This window comes from Trichomycterus rosablanca, chromosome 8 (assembly GCF_030014385.1).
Source record: "Trichomycterus rosablanca isolate fTriRos1 chromosome 8, fTriRos1.hap1, whole genome shotgun sequence".
NCBI lineage: Eukaryota > Metazoa > Chordata > Actinopteri > Siluriformes > Trichomycteridae > Trichomycterus > Trichomycterus rosablanca.
The window spans coordinates 5,101,535-5,119,743 of NC_085995.1; the positions used below are offsets into that span (position 1 = coordinate 5,101,535).

General features: G+C 41.4%; 1 protein-coding gene across 2 annotated transcripts in view; it reads left to right on the top strand.

Annotated features, from left to right (window-relative positions):
- The window catches only part of si:dkeyp-115e12.6 (centromere protein F), a 29,661-nt gene extending 12,758 nt beyond the window's left edge, over positions 1–16,903 (top strand). For both annotated transcript variants that reach the window (XM_063000396.1, XM_063000397.1), the window contains exons 10-16: positions 770–892; positions 1,391–1,526; positions 2,273–10,767; positions 10,937–11,145; positions 11,377–11,476; positions 13,795–14,665; positions 15,889–16,903. In XM_063000396.1, coding sequence (XP_062856466.1) covers positions 770–892; positions 1,391–1,526; positions 2,273–10,767; positions 10,937–11,145; positions 11,377–11,476; positions 13,795–14,665; positions 15,889–16,019 — 10,065 coding nt within the window. In that variant the 3' untranslated portion in view covers positions 16,020–16,903. The remainder of the gene's footprint in view (positions 1–769; positions 893–1,390; positions 1,527–2,272; positions 10,768–10,936; positions 11,146–11,376; positions 11,477–13,794; positions 14,666–15,888) is intronic.
- Positions 16,904–18,209: the final 1,306 nt, after the last annotated feature.

Here is an 18,209-nt window from a genome sequence, read left to right on the forward strand (position 1 = left end):
GTTTTTGTTTTGTGACAGACACTAGAATGTTTTCTCCATCTGTCAGCATAAACTTGTTGATTTGCTGTGACTTGGATTTATTACATGATAACAAAACACTGTATAAATTAATCTTTATTTCCCCCCAAGTATTACAGTGTAATAACACTGTATTATAGTGTGATAATACTTTTCATATTATAATATGTGCCCTGTCAGGTTTTACACTAAACTCAGCACTGCAAGGCAATGTATCCACAAATACAGCAGCTTGATATCAGATATGAAATAATCTCCCCACTAAATCAAATCTATGATCACACCATTATTATGATTTTAAAAATGCCATAACTCAGCATACTGTATGCTCTGCTGAAATGTTTTTAAAACTCAAACACCATGTAAGAGATAAAAATAGTATTTTTTCTTTGCAGCAATGCAAATGTGCCAATAGTTTTTTCTTAAAGCCACCATTTCCTGTTCCCAAGTCTCTCCGCCCCTTCAATTTCCATTCCATTTACATCCGTTTGGCAGGTGTTGTACTGGGCGACTTTGAAGCGCGGTATTCATTTTATCCTGAATTTAACAGTGATGCTACATAAATTTAAGAAAACCAGAGGATGCAGCAACTAAACACAATCTCCGGATTACGGCCTAACACATCGGACTGCTAGAAACATTGATTTCAAAGCATGTTGGATTTCATCTTCATTTCCTTCACCTCTACTTTGTTCTCCATTCTTGTTTCCTTGTTCATTGGTATCTCATTCTGGTGTTTTTTTCTGTACAGCTGGTTCTTCAGAAGCAGGCTGTAGAGAAGGACCTGGATGAAGTGCAGGGAAAGCTGAAGAACACACAGGCCGATCTGACAGAGACACAAAAGAGAGAGACTCAATTGCAGGCAAAGCTCATGGTATGACATCATCGTGGATTTCTACACAAATGCATGCAGAGAAGCATTTTGTTGCTCTGTTAAAACTTGGTGGGGAAAAAGCTACATAGCAACTGCTTGCCTGGTAGTTAAATGTTTTGACTTTTTGCTGCTGTAAGGGTATTTATAAAATATGGAAAAATGTTTAATAGCAAACTTACAATAATGCTGGACACAATTTTAAGTCAGCACTATTGGGTAAAGGTTGACTCCTGCCTGAGCAGAGGTTGCATTTCTCCAGTGAGATTGAGGAGAAACCCAGTCATTTTTCCTTTTGTAGGCATGGCCAGTTGTTACCTGTCTGGCCAGGTTAATGGCACCAGCTTGTGCTCTCTGTAGTGGTGAACCAGCATATTACATACAGGCGCCCTTATGTATATGTGTCTTTATGTACTTTTATCCTGTAGTTTGTCATTATTAATATGGAGTACAATTAAACAATTTGGGGAATAGTTTGTAAAATGACCTTTTGACCTGTAGGAGTCACTTAGGGAAAACGATGGTCTGCGTGTATCTCTGGAGCAGTTAAAGAAGAGAGAGAAAAGCCTGGAGGAAGAGGTGAAGAGACTGACTGAAGAGTTAGCTGACGCACTGAGGCTCATTAAGGAGTTGCAAGGTAAGGAAAGATGTGAAAGTGGGGATTTTTCAGTTATAGCAACCCAACAAAACATAAAATATATTCCTATTCCAACAAGATTTTTGGCATTGCTGACTGAATAACACACTTACCCTGGCAGATTAGTTTTTGTTTTTTTATCATTGTCCTACTATATGATCCAACAACAACTTATTTTTAGTTTTTTTGACAGAGGCAGACAGATTAAGGTTTAAAATGTTCTGGTATTTCATGGAATCTGGCAGTGGTAGCTCAGTGGTTAATATACTAGACTGGAGGTTAGAAGATTGCCGGTTCAAAATCCACCACCATCACCAAGTTGCCACTGTTGGGCCCTGAGCAAGTCCCTAAACTCTCTGTTGTTCTAATTTTTTTCAGTCATAATTGTAGGTTGCTTGTAACGTTATTGAATATATCATGTCATGTACCTTAAGGTTCAGGGCTTTTGCAGGAAGAACATCACAGGTCCTCCACCATACTTAACAGTAGGCATCAGGTTCTTATAGTGAAAGTCCTTCATTTTTTGTTGCCAAAAAGCTCCATTTTTTGTTTAATCTCACCACTGAATATTGTTCATATCAAAGTCCTAGTAGCGTTTTACCAGGGGTGCTAATAATTGTGGAGTGGACCGTACTTGGATAGGTAGATGTAGTGATGGGTAGAAATTTAAATACTGGTATATACATTAATTTGACATTAATAAATAACATTTAATTAAATAACATTTAATTTTGTATTTTGTTTAGCCAGGCTAGCCGCTCCTCCTCCACAAGTGGTCACTCATTCCTTTACTCCTGTTGCTGGAGACGGCTTCAGCTCTGTTCGTTCCATCCATTCTGATCAGTCTCCACCTCGCCAGCATTCGGTGCAGAGAAAGAGAGCCCCCAAAACAGAGAGACCAAAAGCACCAGACAGACCAGAGCTGGTTAGCTATCCTTTTGGCAGAGAACCTGGTGAGGGAATTGACTCGGAGCACATCAGTGAGTTTGTTTCTGAAGGATCTGCACCACTTAACATACGTGTACAAGAAGGGAATCAACATGTAACAGGAAGATCCGTTGAATCAGAGATAGATAGCTCCATTACTGAACAAGACACGGGGATAGAGGATACAGACACTGACTCGTACATGTCAGATTCAATTAGCGAGCGTATATTTAAAGACTATTTTAATTGTGAATCAGAAGGTTCAAAGGGAAGCTCTTCATTTCAGAAGCAAAAAAGGGACTCGTCTGCTCTTGTGGAATTAAAGAAAGAGAATACTACTCTTCGAGATGAGCTCAAGGACATTAAAAAAGAATTGCAACAACGTTTGGAGGACCTTGAGTCTCAGCGTCGAGCAGAAACTGAGGCCAGGACCAAACTGAAGCAACTGAGCAAAAAGTTCTCGAGTCAGACCGAGCAGCATTGCACCAAGGCCCAGGAGCTCAAAGAAAAAGAAAACAAGCTGGAGGCTCAGCTGGAACTGGAGAGAAAGGAAAGTGCAGCACTTAAGGAAGTGGTTGCTACTTTGGAAAAAGAGACTGAAAAAAGGAATGAGGAAATAAAAAGAGAAGAGGCAGAGAACAAAGAGGAGACGTTTAAGCTTAAAGAGGCCTTGTCTGAAATGGAAAGAAAAGAAGAAGAGCTCAAAGATGAAAAAGAAAAAATGCACAAAGAACTGGAGGAGCTTCAGTCTGTTCTTTTACAGGAAAGAACGGAGAGGGAAAGGGAAAAAGAGGAGGAGAAAAAACTGCCCAAAATAAATGAGATGGAGAGACTAAAGATTGCAGAACTTCAAGCAGAGTTGGACCGGCTACAAAATTCTTGCATGTTGGAGGACAAAAGTGTAAAGGACAACATGCCTTTAACCTATCTGCAGCTTGGAAACCAAACAAACACCACAAATGATGTTACATCAACGACTAATACTAACGTTATCTTGTGCGAATCAGGGAACCTTCAAAACACCATGCTGTCTGAGCAAACAACAGTAACAAGCCTAATCACAGAGTGTGAAACTGAGACCAAATCTGAAGATCACTCCTCAGCAGAACAGAATAGTCCTTCAGCAATAAGTCCTGAACAGCAAAAAAAGACCACAGAGATCTCCGAGTTGGACAGCACTACTGTTTTGGTCTTGGAGGTGGAGCGTCTGCGAGTACAAAGAGACAAGGAAGCAGAAAAAGCAAAAAAGAGCCAGCAAAAGCTTGAGGCTCTTCAGAACCAGGTCAATAACCAGACCAAACAGCTTACTTCTGCTTTTGAGAACCAGAGCAAGCACATTGAAGGTCTGTTGAGGGGCCTGCAAGAAAGGGATGCTGCCCTCGAGAGGCAAGGTGAGGAACTGCAGAGCTGTTTGAAAGAGCTTGCTTTACTCAAATCTGAGAAACAGATGAGAGAGATCAGCAATAAAAGCTCCAACACTGAGCAGCCTGATGATGTCTCCTTGGAGCCTGATTGTTCTTTAGTAATTAGCAAATGTACTTCAAGTACTGATGAAGTTCCTAAGCAAGACGATTCTCATTCTGTAAATGACAAATCACTACAATCTGACAATCAGCACTCTCCAAATTTAGAAGTTGAAAAGATTGAGCAAGGCAATGCCATTGCTAACCTGGATAGCTTGACTATAAGTAATGTGACTTTAAGCACACAAGAGCATGTATCTCTACCCACCTCAGATGACCAAGGTGCAGATTTTACTAATCGTGATGAAAATGCTGCTGCACAGGAACCACTGACCCCTGCTCAGGAAGGCACTGGTAAAACACTTGACCATAACATAGTTAATACAGAGAGCTCAATAATGAGTCCAGAGAAACCAAAGAACCCATTGGAAATCCTACAGAGGCATCTTGAAAACCACACTGGTGACTTAAGTGTCTTGAAACCTGTAATTGATGAATTGCAGAAAATGCAAAATGAACTGGCTGTTCTAAAGGCCAAGAATGAAGTCTCCACACAGAATTACCTAGCCATTAAGCAAGAGAATGAACATCTTAAATTAAAACTGAAACAAATGAAGACAGAACCATGTTTAGCAGAAGAACCTCCACAAACGCAGGACGGCTCTCAGCTTACAAACACTAACAGAGAAGAATGTTTGGCTGAAACTCAAGCAGGACATTTAGTTGATAATCTGACTATGAACGAGAAGCCAAGCATCAGTGCAGGTGCTGAGGACAAATCAAGAGATATCAGAACTGAACAAAAAGATGATGAAAATGCTGCTGCACAGAAACTACAGGAACCACTGACCACTGCTCAGGAAGGCACTGGTGCAACAGTTGACCTCAACACAGTTGAAACAGAGAGCTCAGTAATAAGTCCAGACAACCTGGAGAACCCATTGGAAATCCTTCAGAGTCTTCTTAAAAACCACAGTGGTGACATAAGTGCCTTTAAACCTGTAATCGATAAACTGCACGAAGCACAGAATGATTTGGTCACTGTAAAGGCCAAAAATGACCATTTGACTGTGCAGCTGCAGGAAGTCTCCACACAGGATTACCTAGCAATTAAGCAAGAGAATGAACATCTTAAATTAAAACTGAAACAAATGGACACCGAGCCATGTTTAAAACCTCCACAAAAACAGGACGGCTCTCAGCTTACGAACACTAACAAAGAAGAATGTTTGGCTGAAAATCAAGCTGGACATTTAGTTGACGCTTTGTCTAGTCTGACTGAGAAGCCAAGCATCAGTGCAAGTGCTCAGGACGAATCAAGAGACATCAGAACCAAACAAGCAGATAATAAAAATGCTGCTGCACAGAAACCACAGGAACCACTGACCACTGCTCAGGAATGCACTGCTGAAACAGTTGACCATAACACAGTTGATACAGAGAGCTCAGTAATAAGTCCAGACAAGCCAAGGAACCCATTGGAAATCCTACAGAGTTTTCTTGAAAACCACACTGGTGACTTAAGTGTCCTTAAACCTGTAATTGATGAATTGTATAAAACACAGAATGAACTGATCGCTCTAAAGGCCAAGAATGACCAGCAGACTCTGCAGCTGCAGGAAGTCTCCACACAGGATTATCTATCCATTAAGCAAGAGAATGAACATCTTAATCAAGCTGGACATTCAGTTGATTCTTTGTCTAGTCTGAATGAGAAGCCAAGTATCAGTACAAGTTATGAGGATGAAGCAAGGGACATTAGAACCGAACAGGCAGATGATGAAAATGCTGCTGCACAGAAACCACAGGAACCACTGACCACTGCTCAGGAAGGCACTGGTGAAACAGTTTACCATAGCACAGTCGATACAGAGAGACCAGACAAGCATAAGAAACCATCGGAAATCCTACAGAGGCATCTTGAAAACCACACAGGTGACCTGAAACCTGTAATCGATGAATTGCATAAAACACAGAATGAACTGGCCATTCTAAAGGCGAAGAATGACCAGTTGACTCTGCAGCTGCAGGAAGTCTCCACACAGGATTACCTATCCATTAAGCAAGAGAATGAACATCTTAAATCAAAACTGAAACAAATGGACACAGAACCATTTTTAGCAGAAGAACGTCCACAAACGCAGGGCGGTGAAAAACAGATGTCTGAAAATCAAGCTGTACATTTAGTTGATGATTTATCTAGTCTGACTGAGAAGCCAAGCATCAGTGCAAGTGCTGAGGATGAATCAATGGACATCAGAACCGAACAGAAAGATGATGAAAATACTGCTGCACAGAAACTACAGGAACCCTTGACCACTGCTCAGCAAGGCACTGCTGAAACAGTTGACCATAACACGGTTGATACAGAGAGCTCAATAATAAGTCCAGGCAAGCCAAGGAACCCATTGGAAATCCTACAGAGTTTTCTTGAAAACCACACTGGTGACTTAAGTGCCTTGAAACCTGTAATCGATGAATTGTATAAAACACAGAATGAACTGATCGTTCTAAAGGCCAAGAATGACCAGCAGACTCTGCAGCTGCAGGAAGTCTCCACACAGGATTATCTATCCATTAAGCAAGAGAATGAACATCTTAAATCAAAACTGAAACAAATGGAGACAGAACCATGTTTAGCAGAAGAACCTCCACAAACGCAGGACGGCTCTCAGTTTACAAACACTAACAGAGAAGAATGTTTGGCTGAAAATCAAGCAGGACATTTAGTTGATAATCTGACTAGTCTGAACGAGAAGCCAAGTGTCAGTGCAAATGCTGAGGACGAAGCAAAGGACACCAGAACTGAATGGGAAAATGTAAACCAAACTGGTGACCTGAAGTCTATAATCGATGAATTGCATAAAACACAGAACGAACTGGCCATTCTAAATGCCAAGAATGAAGTGTCCACACAGAATTACCTAGCCATTAAGCAAGAGAATGAACATCTTAAATTAAAACTGAAACAAATGGAGACAGAAACATGTGTAGCAGAAGAACCTCCGCAAACGCAGGACGGCTCTCCGCTAGTGAACACTAACAAAGAAAAGTGTTTGGCTAAAAATCAAGCAGGACATTTAGTTGATAATCTGACTAGTCTGAGCGAGAAGCCAAGAATCAGTGCAGGTGCTGAGGACAAATCAAGAGACATCAGAACCGAACAAGCAGATAATAAAAATGCTGCTTCACAGAAACTACAGGAACCACTGACCACTGCTCAGAAAGGCAGTGCTGAAACAGTTGACCATAACACAGTCGATACAGAGAGCTCAGTACCAGACAAGCTAAAGAACCCATCTGAAATCCTACAGAGGCATCTAGAAAACCACACAGGTGACCTGAAACCTGTAATTGATGAACTGCATAAAACACAGAATGAACTGGCCATTCTAAAGGCAAAGAATGACCAGTTGACTCTGCAGCTGCAGGAAGTCTCCACACAGGATTATCTGGCCCTTAAACAAGAAAATGAACATCTCAAACTAAAACTGAAACAAATGGAGACAGAACCATGTTTAGCAGAAGAACCTCCACAAACTCAGGACGGCTCTCAGTTTACAAACACTAACAGAGAAGAATGTTTGGCTGAAAATCAAGCAGGACATTCAGTTAATGATTTATCTAGTCTGAACACGAAGCCAAGAGTCAGTGCAAGTGCTGAGGACAAATCAAGAGACATCAGAACTGAACAGAAAGATGATGAAAATACTGCTGTACAGACACTACAGGACCCACTGACCACTGCTCAGGAAGGCACTGCTGAAACAGTTGACCATAACACAGTAGATACAGAGAGCTCAGTAATAAGTCCAGACAAGCTAAAGAACTCATCTGAAATCCTATTGCATAAAACACAGAATGAACTGGCCATTCTAAAGGCAAAGAATGACCAGTTGACTCTGCAGCTGCAGGAAGTTTCCACACAGGATTATCTTGCCCTTAAACAAGAAAACAAACATCTCAAACTAAAACTGAAACAAATGGACTCAGAACCATCTTTAGCAGAAGAACCTCCACAAACGCAGGACGGCTCTCAGCTTACGAACACTAACAGAGAAGAATGTTTGGCTGAAAATCAAGCAGGACATTTAGTTGACGCTTTGTCTAGTCTGAACAAGAAGCCAAGCATCAGTGCAGGTGCTGAGGACAAATCAAGAGACATCAGAATCAAACAAGCAGATGATGAAAATGCTGCTGCACAGAAACCACAGCAACCACTGACCACTGCTCAGGAAGGCACCCGTGAAACAGTTGACCATAACACAGTTGATACAGAGAGCTCAATAATAAGTCCAGACAACCTGGAGAACCCATTGGAAATCCTACAGAGTTTTCTTGAAAACCACACTGGTGACTTAAGTGCCTTGAAACCTGTAATCGAGGAATTGTATAAAACACAGAATGAACTGATCGTTCTAAAGGCCAAGAATGACCAGTTGACTCTGCAGCTGCAGGAAGTCTCCACACAGGATTACCTAGCCGTTAAACAAGAGAATGAACATCCTACATTAAAACTGAAACAAATGGACACAGAACCATCTTTAGCAAAAGAACCTCCACAAACGCAGGACGGCTCTCAGCTTACGAACACTAACAAAGAAGAATGTTTGGCTGAAAATCAAGCAGGACATTTAGTTGATGATTTATCTAGTTTGAACAAGAAGCCAAGAATCAGTGAAAGTGCTGAGGACGAAGCAAGGGGCATCAGAACCGAAAAGGAAGATGATGAAAATGCTGCTGCACAGAAACTACAGGGACCACTGACCACTGCTCAGGAAGGCACTGGTGAAACAGTTTACCATAACACAGTTAATACAGAGAGCTCAGTTTTAAGTCCAGACAAACCGAAGAACTTATTGGAAATCCTACAGAGTTTTCTTGAAAACCACACTGGTGACTTAAGTGCCTTTAAACCTGTAATCGATGAATTGTATAAAACACAGAATGAACTGATCCTTCTAAAGGACAAGAATGACCAGCAGACTCTGCAGCTGCAGGAAGTCTCCACACAGGATTATCTATCCATTAAGCAAGAGAATGAACATCTTAAATTAAAACTGAAACAAACTGACACAGAAACATGTTTAGCAGAAGAACCTCCACAGAAACAGTGCGGCTCTCCCCTAACGAACCAAAGAAACAAAAATAAATGTATGCCTGAAAATCAAGCTGGACTTTCAGTTGATGATTTATCTAGTCTGACCGAGAAGTTAAGCATCAGTGCAAGTGCTGAGGATGAATCAAGGGACATCAGAACCGAACAGAAAGATGATGAAAATACTGCTGTACAGATACTACAGGAACCACTGACCACTGCTCAGGAAGGCACTGCTGAAACAGTTGACCATAACACAGTCGATACAGAGAGCTCAGTACCAGACAAGCTAAAGAACCCATCTGAAATCCTACAGAGGCATCTAGAAAACCACACAGGTGACCTGAAACCTATAATTGATGAACTGCATAAAACACAGAATGAACTGGCCATTCTAAAGGCAAAGAATGACCAGTTGACTCTGCAGCTGCAGGAAGTCTCCACACAGGATTATCTGGCCCTTAAACAAGAAAATGAACATCTCAAACTAAAACTGAAACAAATGGAGACAGAACCATGTTTAGCAGAAGAACCTCCACAAACTCAGGACGGCTCTCAGTTTACAAACACTAACAGAGAAGAATGTTTGGCTGAAAATCAAGCAGGACATTCAGTTAATGATTTATCTAGTCTGAACACGAAGCCAAGAGTCAGTGCAAGTGCTGAGGACAAATCAAGAGACATCAGAACTGAACAGAAAGATGATGAAAATACTGCTGTACAGACACTACAGGAACCACTGACCACTGCTCAGGAAGGCACTGCTGAAACAGTTGATCATAACACAGTAGATACAGAGAGCTCAGTAATAAGTCCAGACGAGCTAAAGAACTCATCTGAAATCCTATTGCATAAAACACAGAATGAACTGGCCATTCTAAAGGCAAAGAATGACCAGTTGACTCTGCAGCTGCAGGAAGTTTCCACACAGGATTATCTTGCCCTTAAACAAGAAAACGAACATCTCAAACTAAAACTGAAACAAATGGACTCAGAACCATCTTTAGCAGAAGAACCTCCACAAACGCAGGACGGCTCTCAGCTTACGAACACTAACAGAGAAGAATGTTTGGCTGAAAATCAAGCAGGACATTTAGTTGACGCTTTGTCTAGTCTGAACAAGAAGCCAAGCATCAGTGCAGGTGCTGAGGACAAATCAAGAGACATCAGAATCAAACAAGCAGATGATGAAAATGCTGCTGCACAGAAACCACAGCAACCACTGACCACTGCTCAGGAAGGCACCCGTGAAACAGTTGACCATAACACAGTTGATACAGAGAGCTCAGTAATAAGTCCAGAGAAACCAAGGAACCCATCGGAAATTCTACAGAGTTTTCTTAAAAACCACACTGGTGACTTAAGTGCCTTTAAACCTGTAATCGATGAATTGCAAAAAATGCAGAATGAACTGATCGTTCAAAGGGAAAAGAATGACCAGCCGACTCTGCAGCTGCAGGAAGTCTCCACACAGGATTATCTAGCCATTAAGCAAGAGAACGAACATCTCAAATTAAAACTGAAACAAATGGAGACAGAACCATGTTTAAAACCTCCTCAACTGCAGGACGGTTCTCAGCTACTGAACACCAACAAAGAAGTTGATGATTTATCTAGTCTGAACGAGAAGCCAAGCATCAGTGCAAGTGCTGAGGATGAAGCAAAGGACATCCAAACAGAATGGAAAGAGGTACATGAAAAGAGTGAAAATAAGACATGGCCATCTCTACAGGATCACTCTTTACAAGAAAAGGTATCGTTTCACTTTTTTTTTTCATTACATCTGTAACTCTAGTACCCTTCTGAATGTTTCTCATCCCCCAACAAGTACAAAGTTGCTTTTTCACTCACTCATGATTATAATAGCTCATGCACCTGCACTAAATTGTTTTAATTTCTTCCTATTCTGTTCTCTGTTTAAGCTGCAAGACTTAAAGACTCAACTTCAAATCCTTGCTGAGGAGAACAGGCAGCAAGCTGAAGAGCTGGAGCTCTGGAGAATCTCTGCCATGTCACCTGGGGAGACAATGGATCAGCAAAGCAACAACAAGCCCATAGTCTTGGTGCAGGAAGGACAGCTGGTCCTCTCGTGCAGCCCCACTGTGCTACATACCAACAGCAGGCAAAGCAGGTACCATTCAGTTCAAGTGGTTGACTGGCATTTGTTACAGATAAATGTACAATAACAGTGACAGTCTGTGATGTACAGTGTGCAGTTGTTTACAGTATGTATTTATAAGGACACTTTTGGTAAATGATGGTCGTTGAGATCAAAAACTCGGGTGCTACTGAGGGATATTTATGTTGTGTTGTAGTTACACAGTGTTTCCAATTAAACATTAATTCGAGCTGTTTGTTTCAGGAACATGGTACAGCTTGAAGGTTATTCTGCCCACCAAAGACACAACCAAAGCTTCTCAGAACAGACGACAGGGGACCTGCAGCCTATTCTTAAAGCTACGGTAAATAAGATCAGTACTTATTGTGCCTTTCACACTATCAGGGGATCGTATTATATATTTGTATAATGGGTGTAAACTGATATTTAGAATTTGAAACATGAAGCCATTATCACAGTGGATCAAGGCCCTTAACCCTCTAGGTTCCAGGGTGCCGTGCAGTGGCTGACCCTGCACTCTGGCCCCAGCTTCCAAACAAGCTGGAATATCCCAAAAAAGAGTTTTATTGTACCCTACACATATATCTGTGAATATGAGCAAAAATCTATCTATCTATTATTATTATTATTATTAATATCATTATTAGGTGGCTCGGTGGGTAGCTCTGTCGCCTCACAGCAAGAAGGTCCTGGGCTCGATTCCCAGGCAGGGTGGTCCGGGTGCTTTCTGTGCGGAGTTTGCATGTTCTCCCCTTGTCTGCATGGGTTTCCCTCTGGAGCTCCGGTTTCCTCCCACAGTCCAAAAACATGCAGTCTGGTTAATTGGAGACACTGAATTGCCCTATAGGTGAAAGGGTGTATGTATGTGTGTCTGCCCTGTGATGGACTGTGTGCCTTGTGCCCATTGATAAGCTGGGATAGGCTTCAGCAGCGACCCCAATTGGATAAGCGGTTAAGTGAGTGAGTTTCATTATTAGATTTAGCTAACTACAGTGCCTTGCAAAAGTATTCAGCCCCCTTGAACTTTTCAACCTTTTGCCACATTTCAGGCTTCAAACATAACGATATGAAATTGTAATTTTTTGTGAAGAATCAACAACAAGTGGGACACAATCGTGAAGTGGAACAAAATTTATTGGATATTTTAAACTTTTTTTTGAAATAAAAAACTAAAAAGTGGGGCGTGCAATATTATTCAGCCCCTTTACTTTCAGTGCAGCAAACTCACTCCAGAAGTTCAGTGAGGATCTCTGAATGATCCAATGTTGACCTAAATGACTGATGGTGATAAATAGAATCCACCTGTGTGTAATCAAGTCTCCGTATAAATGCACCAACTCTGTGACAGTCTCAGAGTTCTGTTTAAAGCGCAGAGAGCATCATGAAGACCAAGGAACACACCAGGCAGGTCCGAGACACTGTTGTGGAGAAGTTTAAAGCCGGATTTGGATACAAAAAGATTTCCCAAGCTTTAAACATCTCAAGGAGCAATGTGCAAGCGATCATATTGAAATGGAAGGAGTATCAGACCACTGCAAATCTACCAAGACCCGGCCGTCCCTCTAAACTTTCAGCTCAAACAAGGAGAAGACTGATCAGAGAAGAGGCCCATGATCACTCTGAATGAACTGCAGAGATCTACAGCTGAGGTGGGAGACTCTGTCCATAGGACACAATCAGTCGTACACTGCACAAATCTGGCCTTTATGGAAGAGTGGCAAGAAGAAAGCCATTTCTCAAAGATATCTATAAAAAGTCACCTGGGAGACACACCAAACATGTGGAAGAAGGTGCTCTGGTCAGATGAAACCAAAATCGAACTTTTTGGCCACAATGCAAAACGTTATGTTTGGCGTAAAAGCAACACAGCTCATCACCCTGAACACACCATCCCCACTGTCAAACATGGTGGTGGCAGCATCATGGTTTGGGCCTGCTTTTCTTCAGCAGGGACAGGGAAGATGGTTAAAATTGATGGGAAGATGGATGGAGCCAAATACAGGACCATTCTGGAAGAAAACCTGTTGCAGTCTGCAAAAGACCTGAGACTGGGACGGAGATTTATCTTCCAACAAGACAATGATCCAAAACATAAAGCAAAATCTACAATGGAATGGTTCACAAATAAACGTATCCAGGTGTTAGAATGGCCAAGTCAAAGTCCAGACCTGAATCCCATCGAGAATCTGTGGAAAGAGCTGAAAACTGCTGTTCACAAACGCTCTCCATCCAACCTCACTGAGCTCGAGCTGTTTTGCAAGGAAGAATGGGCAAAAATGTCTGTCTCTCGATGTGCAAAACTGATAGAGACATACCCCAAGCGACTTGCAGCTGTAATCGCAGCAAAAGGTGGCGCTACAAAGTATTAACGCAAGGGGGCTGAATAATATTGCACGCCCCACTTTTCAGTTTTTTATTTCTAAAAAAAGTTTAAAATATCCAATAAATTTCGTTCCACTTCACGATTGTGTCCCGCTTGTTGTTGATTCTTCACAAAAAATTACAATTTCATATCGTTATGTTTGAAGCCTGAAATGTGGCAAAAGGTTGAAAAGTTCAAGGGGGCTGAATACTTTTGCAAGGCACTGTAAGCAAGACAGAAGTCCCTAGCTATTGCTTTTTGTGTTTAAGGTGTCGTTTACTTTTACTTTTTTTCCTTAGGAACCAATGGCACTTGACGACGGTGCAATAACTGATGTAAATGTTCACATTAAAATGGAAGTCAGAACCATTTATGGGAGTTGTACAATCTCATCTTCTAAAACAGACTCCGATGATGACCATACTGTAACTAATCAAATTAAACAAATGGGACCAAACAGAGATGCTGAGGTTGCTAAGGATACTGTGAACCAACTCTTGGAAAATGCTTTCAGACCAGAAAGTCAGGATGGTTCTGCCTCAACCACAGTTGAAACCAAAGATTTGGATCCAAAGCTTCAAATAAAACCAGCAGACAGAAGGGACCTCCACATGTCCAGCTTCACCTGTGATGAGGTAGTCATGCCTGTTGTCCAACAAAGTGAGGTGCATAAAAGTACACCAGAGCAGGGCAGTGAGCATGTTGCAGCTCCAGTGCTGATAGAGAACAATGCTGTAACAAAGCGCCTTGTTGTTGACCAAGATCAAAGATCAGATTTTTTCGATGTCACTTTTGGTCCATACCAAGCAGTAATTAAAGAAGTGAAGAGTGTTTGCACTCAGACAGAACAGAATAGCGTGATGAACGTGGAGGATTCTGGAGCCTGCAGTCACCCCCAGCAGAAATTGAGCATCCTCCATGCCAGCACTCAAACCGACACCGATCAAATAATGGAAAAAAAGAAACATGACAGTGATGTCACTGAATCCCCACCACTCTCCCCTACCCCTGCATCAGTGACCAAAAAGCTTCTGTTTTCTGGCGCTTTTCCAATCCCGTCCAATCCGGCTCACCTGGCTGAGAGAATCAGACGTAACAGAAGCCGCATGTCTGCAGCTTACGATGACACAGAGTACGAACCTTACGGCTTGCCTGAAGTCGTCATGAAAGGTGGGTTTAAACACATCAGTACTTAATTGAATTCGATTCATTGTTTTTTTTGTGCTTTTCAGATATTTTCTTAAAGCAGCTTTAAAGTGATCAGCGTCAAGCTGCCATTTCCACGTAAAAAAAAAAACGTAAAAAACACAAAAATGTTCACAAAATTACCTGTAAAAATAATACGGGCACTCAGGTCTATTATGCCAGCCCATCATCACTATTATTTTACTTATTTTATATTCATTTCATTTTTTTTTTTTTTAAGTTGTATCCCAAATGTTGTGATATATTTACTTTTATTACACAGCTCTTGAATCTGTCTACTTTTCTTTCGGCTGATCCTGTTAGGGGTTGCCACAGCGAATCAGCCGTCTCCTTCTTGCCCTGTCCTGCACATCCTCCTCTGTCACCCAACCTCCTCCTCCATCCTAGCACCCTTCTCCCAATAGAACTCGCCTCCCTCCTTTGCACATGCTCAAACCATTACAGTCGCAACCCTCCTTATTTTATGCAGGCTTGGGGCTAGCACTGAGAGCGCACTGACAATTACACCTCCAAATGGTTAGGCTATTCGGCCAGCTCCCCTTCCTGTCCTCCCTGTAGACGCTTGACCAGCAGATAGTGGTGCAGAGTCAAACCCCTAATCTCAGTGGTAGTGGGCTAGTGTAATTTGTTTGTTTATTAGGATTTTAACGTCATGTTTTACACTTGGTTACATTCATGACATAAACGGTAGTTACTCATTACACACAAGGTTAATCAGTTCACAAGGTTATATCGAACACAGTCATAGACAATTTAGTGTCTCCAATTCACCTCACTTGCACGTCTTTGGACTGTGGGAGGAAACCGGAGCACCCGGGGTAAACCCACGCAGACACGGGGAGAACATGCAAACTCCATACAGAAAGGACTCCGACCGCCCCACCTGGGGATGAAACCCAGGACCTTTTTGCTGCGAGGCGACAGTGCTACCCACTTAGCCTCCGTGCCGCCTGCTAGTGTAATTTACTGCTACACAATTTAAGCTTCCATCTTTTTACTTTGAATAAAGGCCAGTATATTTAGTACTAATTTTAGTTTCTATTTAACAGTTAATAATTTTTTTTACTGGCTAAAATGTATTTGTATTTGTGTCCTTTATATGTTATGACTATAAAATTCATATGTTCAGCTTAAATCAGGTTAAGCCAAAGCAATTTTTACAAAATACTTCCCTTCTCTCTCCACAGGTTTTGCTGATATTCCCAGCGGACCTGCTTGTCCGTATGTTTTGCGCAGGGGACTTCTGGGAACTGATGCTTTACCCCTCTCGCTCAGAGAGCCGCTGCTAAAGGAAGATGATGAAGATACTGATCCGTAGCACAGTCCTGCAATGCACAAGGTTCTCATTCCTGTACAGACACATGCATTGTTCACCTGGGCTGATTCACTTTTACTTAAATCATTTTCCATAGTTTTGAATGGCTTAACTTTTGGATGTTGTTGGGATGTGCAGCTTTGCAGAGAAGCTGCATTGGAAGCTGCCAGGCTGCTGTTAAATAAGCATCGCAAACTTAGTAGTGAAGGGTGACCATTGTAAAGTAGAATGTTTCTGATTAGCTGCCTACTGAAGCACACTCGTTTTCTTACAGATTCACTTGTGCTCGTTCTCTACCTGAAAAGTGATGCTTTATTTAAATGTAGTGAAAATATGTTTACATTGACCTGTGGTAGATTTGCCTTGAAAACACTCAAACCCTGTGAATGTCTTTCCTTTTTGTTAATAGATGTTTGTTTTTGCACTGCTGTAGATTAATATTTGTTGGAAATAAGGTACATTAAAGGCTTGAAGAGAGCATGAGGGCAAAAGTATGACTCAACCTGGGCCTGTTTCCGCTCCTTGTATGGTTATCTGTGTTGGAGTGTGTGTGTACACACTCGCACACTATCTGTTTGCCCTGCCTGGTTGATCTTACTTCAACAAGAGATTTGTACTGTTCCTTCTGCAGAACAAAGGTTTTGAAAGTTTGTTTTTTAAATGAAATTAATATATTTTATTGAATTGTTTTGTAGTTTGTGTAATGTTTACGTGTTTTTTATGTCAGGCTAGGCATTTCTAATGCTAGATTCTTCTTGTAACGTTGTAATGTTTTCTTTTAATTGTACATGTTTCTTGTTGTTTGAAGGACACTTGATCTGATTAACTTAATTTCCTCCAATACTTTCTAAGCTGTATGAACCTACAATGTGGAAACTATTCTATTAAAGTGTAAAAATAACTTAAACTCTCAACTTGTCTGTGTTTTTAATGGTCAAATGCCTACAGGGGCAGTATGGTTGGGCACAACAATCTGTAAGAAGTTTGTCATGTTCTTCTTTGTCCATATAGTTTCCATTAAACCTCCCAAACACATGCAGACGGTGTTTTCTAAGGTGTAAGTATGTGGTGCTGGACCACCCAGACCCTGACCAGGTTGGAGCGGTTATTCATTTATTTTCTTATCCGCTTTTTCAATTAGGATCGCAGGGGGTGCTGGAGCCTATCTCAGCTTTTCAATGGGCACAAGGCACACAGTAACACCCTAGACAGGACTTACTCCATCGCAGGGCAGACACACACACACACACATTCACCTACAGGGCAATTCAGTGTCTCCAGTTAACCTGACTGCAAGTTTTTGGACTTTGGGAGGAAACCGGAGCTCCGCTCCCAGAGGAAACCCATGCAGACGGGGAGAACATGCAAACTGCACAGAAAGGACCCGGACCGCCCCGCCTGGGGATCGAACCCAGGACCTTCTTGCTGTAAGGCGACAGTGCTACCCACTAAGCCACCGTGCCGCCCTTGGGGCTGAATTATGTTGACATTAAGTGACTCTCTGTTTACACAAAAGTGTAAATATATGCAGTATTTCTCTAGGAAGATGATTTTTTTTGTTTTGGACCTAAGACTAAAAAGTCTTGCTGTGATTCTCATTTTGAGGAAGTTGATCCAAATCCTGCTAGTTCAAATCATTACTGCTGAGTTTTTAAGAAACAAGTCATTTGATGTTGGTTTAAATGTCTTAGCTCAGTTTTGCTTTGAGCTGATACAGATTTAGAGTGGAACTGAGTGATTTGTAACACTTTTAGTAGAGTTTTGGCCTTGTAGGTTACATCTACATCTGGCTTGTGCTCTCATATGAAGGCCAATTCCATTTCCAAAGCGTCAGTGATAAGAAAAAATTGCTGCTTTTTGCTGCATTACAGTTTTATTTTTGATTGGTTCTTTTTGACGTCCGTTAATTTCACAGTGTTCCCACATTACAGGTGTTCTCTGATGGACTCTTAATTTCAAAATCCTTCATACATTCTCAATGATATTAAAGTGAGAGCTCAGCTATGCAAGCCTATACACTTTTATCTTTAAAAAAACAACCATGATGTTTTTTGTTTGCATTTTTTTCCTTTTTTATGTATTTTTTTTTATTAGAATTTTAACATCATGTTTTACACTTTGGTTACATTCATGACAGGATAGTTACTTGTTACAAAAGATTCATCAGTTCACAAGTTTAATGTCAAACACAGT